General features: G+C 47.3%; 1 protein-coding gene across 2 annotated transcripts in view; it reads left to right on the plus strand.

The window, feature by feature from the left end:
* The first annotated feature begins 1,248 nt into the window (after positions 1–1,248).
* Positions 1,249–3,198, plus strand: part of Ctc1 (CST telomere replication complex component 1) — a 21,942-nt gene continuing 19,992 nt past the window's right edge. For both annotated transcript variants that reach the window (XM_021176913.1, XM_021176914.1), the window contains exon 1: positions 1,249–1,503. In XM_021176913.1, coding sequence (XP_021032572.1) covers positions 1,471–1,503 — 33 coding nt within the window. In that variant the 5' untranslated portion in view covers positions 1,249–1,470. The remainder of the gene's footprint in view (positions 1,504–3,198) is intronic.

The raw sequence follows: 3,198 nt of genomic DNA on the forward strand, positions 1-3,198 counted from the left end.
GTTTCTCTGTGTAGCCCTGGCTGTCCTGGGACTCACTCTGTAGACCAGGCTGACCTGGAACTCAGAAATCCGCCTGCCTCTGCCTCCCACATGCACCACCACTGTTGTTGTTTTAATGTAACCCTGGCTGCTTTTTTTTTTTTTTTTTTTTTTTTTTTTTTTTTTTTTTAGACAGGGTTTTTCTGTGTAGCCCTGGCTGTCCTGGAACTCACTCTGTAGACCAGGCTGGCCTCGAACTCAGAAATCTGCCTGCCTCTACCTCCTGGAGTGCTGAGATTAAAGACTTGCACCACCAGGCAAGGTGCTCCCTGGCTGCTTTAAACTCAGGAAGATTCTCCTGCCTCCTGAATGCTGTGATTACTGCACTGCCACATGGTTCCTTTTCTCTCTTGCTTTTTATGTGTTTGAGTGTTTTGCTTGCATGAATGTATGTGTACCACGTGTGCAGTTACTCAAAAGGTAGCACCAGGTCTCCTGGAACTGGAATGCCAGACAATCTCCTGGTTTTGCTTGCTTGCTTGCTTTCTTTCCCTCTTTTCTTTCTTTCTTCCTTCCTTCCTCTCTCTCTCTCTTTCTTTCCACTCCATATATTTTGCCTGTTTTTCCCAGTCAATTTCCTTGTCTTAGAACAAGAGGGTTTTTGTTTTGTTTTCTTCAATGAATATAGCCAGATCCTATGTGCCTGCCACATAGATGAATTGTGTTTCCTCCGCCAGTACTGAGTTCTTGATTGCCTGGCTGACTGAATTAGGAAAAGCAAAAGCTTTCATGAATTGAGTCACATATGTCCACCAAGTTCTTTAGCAAAAAGTATGTGTAGACATTAGAGTAAAAAACAAATAAAAAAAGACTTGCTAAATGCAGCAGTGGCTTAAGTCCACTGCACATATCACGTATGCTAATGGTGTCCGGTGGCTCCCTTTTTTGTCCTCAATTGTAGTTCTGGCTGGCCTGAAATTCACTATGAAGAGCAGGTTAGGCTGAAACTCAAAACTCGCAGAGATCTCCCTGCCTCTGCACCCGGATTCCTTGGATTAAGGGCACATGCGACACCCCATCCAGTCTGTGGCTACTTTTAAATTGCACATCTCTGCTTGGCAAGATCAGGGAGGCTGAAAATTTTAGGTGTTATGAGCCAAGTGACTGTGCGCTCCAGCGGTCTCCCGCCCGCCCCACCCCACGTGAAACACTAGGATCCGGACGCGCCGTCACTATAGAAGGGAAACAGGCCAGATCTGGTGACGCACATCTGTAATTCCCGCCGTTAGGAGTCAGAAGCGGAAGGGTCGCTGCAAATTTAAGGCCAGTAGGCTCCTTACGGCAAGTTCACCGCAAAAGGTCCCTGACGCCCCAGTACCCTGGTGGATGCAGAGGGAGGAGGCAGTGCTGCTCCCTGACGTCACAGGTTCCCTCCCGTGAGCACTTGCGCCCGGAGTTCGCGCGTTCTTCAGGGTAGGGGTTTGGCTCATCATGGCTGCTTGCCGAGCACAACCACCTACCTCCGTGAGTGCTGTTTGTGTGATTCTCGTGGGTTTTTTGTTTTGTTTACCCTTCTTGTCCTGGATTTCTTTTCTTCCTATACTCCTTCCATCCATTGCCCATGGTCTTGGCCTGGGGAACGGAGGCTTTTCCGGCCCTTTGTTCCAGGGCGGACCTAGCCTGGAATACGTCTCCGCCCACTGTCGAAGGTTTACGCTCTGTGGGAGATTAGCTTTGCTGGTTGTTGTGGTTACAGGGGCCCTCTGATTTAGCTGGTTTGGGAAAGGAGAAACGCCCCAGTCCTTGGATGCGTACCCCGGTTAACTAAGCGGGAAAGCATCAGAAAACGGTACTAGGCAGCAGAAGCCATTTTGCTAAGCAAAGAGTTAAAGCAAATATCGTTTGAAAAGCTAAATGTCATTGGGTGGAGGTGGAGGGGTCAGAAAGAATAGTGAACTGTCTTGACTTGCTAAGCAACGACTTCTTGGTAGTTGTTAGTGGTCTTTTTATAACAGCGTCACATTAACATCACCTGGTGCTTGCTATGTAATTCACTAGGCTAGCCTCTACAAGTCACTCTGCCTGTCTCGCACTTGGTGGCCCTTTTTGGACAAGGGAGTGGTTGGCTGAGATTTGGGTCTTACTTTACTGAAGTGTACTGTGGACGGTTGACCTGAAAGACCATAGTTGAAAGCAGAGTCTATGGTATCTTCATCCACTACAGCAGAGTTGGGGTACCAGAGGTAAAGAGAAGAAAAGGCCAAGCATGGTGGTTTACACCTTTAATCCCAGCACTGAGAGGCAGACAGATCTCTTGTGAGTTCGAGGCCAGTCTACATAGTGAGTTCCATGACAGCCAGGGCTATGTAGAGAAACCCTGTCTCGAAGAACAAACAAACCCAAAGGAGTAAGACACTAGAATCTAAAGGGGTGGATATTGTAAATGACAGGGAGCCAGTTAAGGAGTAGCCAAGGATTCAAGCTAGCTGGCTGATCAGTGAACATGGCTTTAGTGCTGGAGTTGTTGTAAAGAGGACGTATGTGCTGCAGTGCTGGGCAGAGTGCTGAGACCAGAACTCTCAGCTAACGGAGAGATCTTTTTTTAAAAAAAAGATTTATTTATTATATGTAAGTACACTGTAGCTGTCCTCAGACACTCCAGAAGAGGGCGCCAGATCTCATTATGGATGGTTGTGAACCACCATGTGGTTGCTGGGATTTGAACTCAGGACCTTTGGAAGAGCAGTCAGTGCTCTTAACCACTGAGCCATCTCTCCAGCAACAGGCCTCTTTTAAAGGTCAAGGTAGACGATTCAGCCAGGTGTGGTGGGCTAAACCTTTAATCCCAGCAGTTGGGAGGCACAGGCAGGCAGCCCTGGTGTATATAGCAAGTTACAGGGTAGCAGGACTCCATGGTGAAACCCTGTTTTAAAAACAACCACCACAGCAAAGGTAGGCAATTCAAGTATTTGAGGGTATAGTGTTAGTCTTACATTATACAAAATGAATCTTGGGGTTATTCAAAATACAGACCTGTTTCATTTGATTCGGTAAATGTCCTTAGTTTCCCTTTTCCCCTCGAACAACCAACAGTGAAAGCCAAAGTCTTCCCTATGTAACTGAGTCTTCCCTCAAAATACACTGTGTAAGCAGGGCATGGTGGTGCACGCCTTTAATCCCAGCACTTGGGAGGCAGAGGCAGGTGGATTTCTGAGTTCG

The sequence above is a fragment of the Mus caroli genome, chromosome 11 (assembly GCF_900094665.2).
Source record: "Mus caroli chromosome 11, CAROLI_EIJ_v1.1, whole genome shotgun sequence".
Classification (NCBI taxonomy): Eukaryota; Metazoa; Chordata; class Mammalia; order Rodentia; family Muridae; genus Mus; species Mus caroli.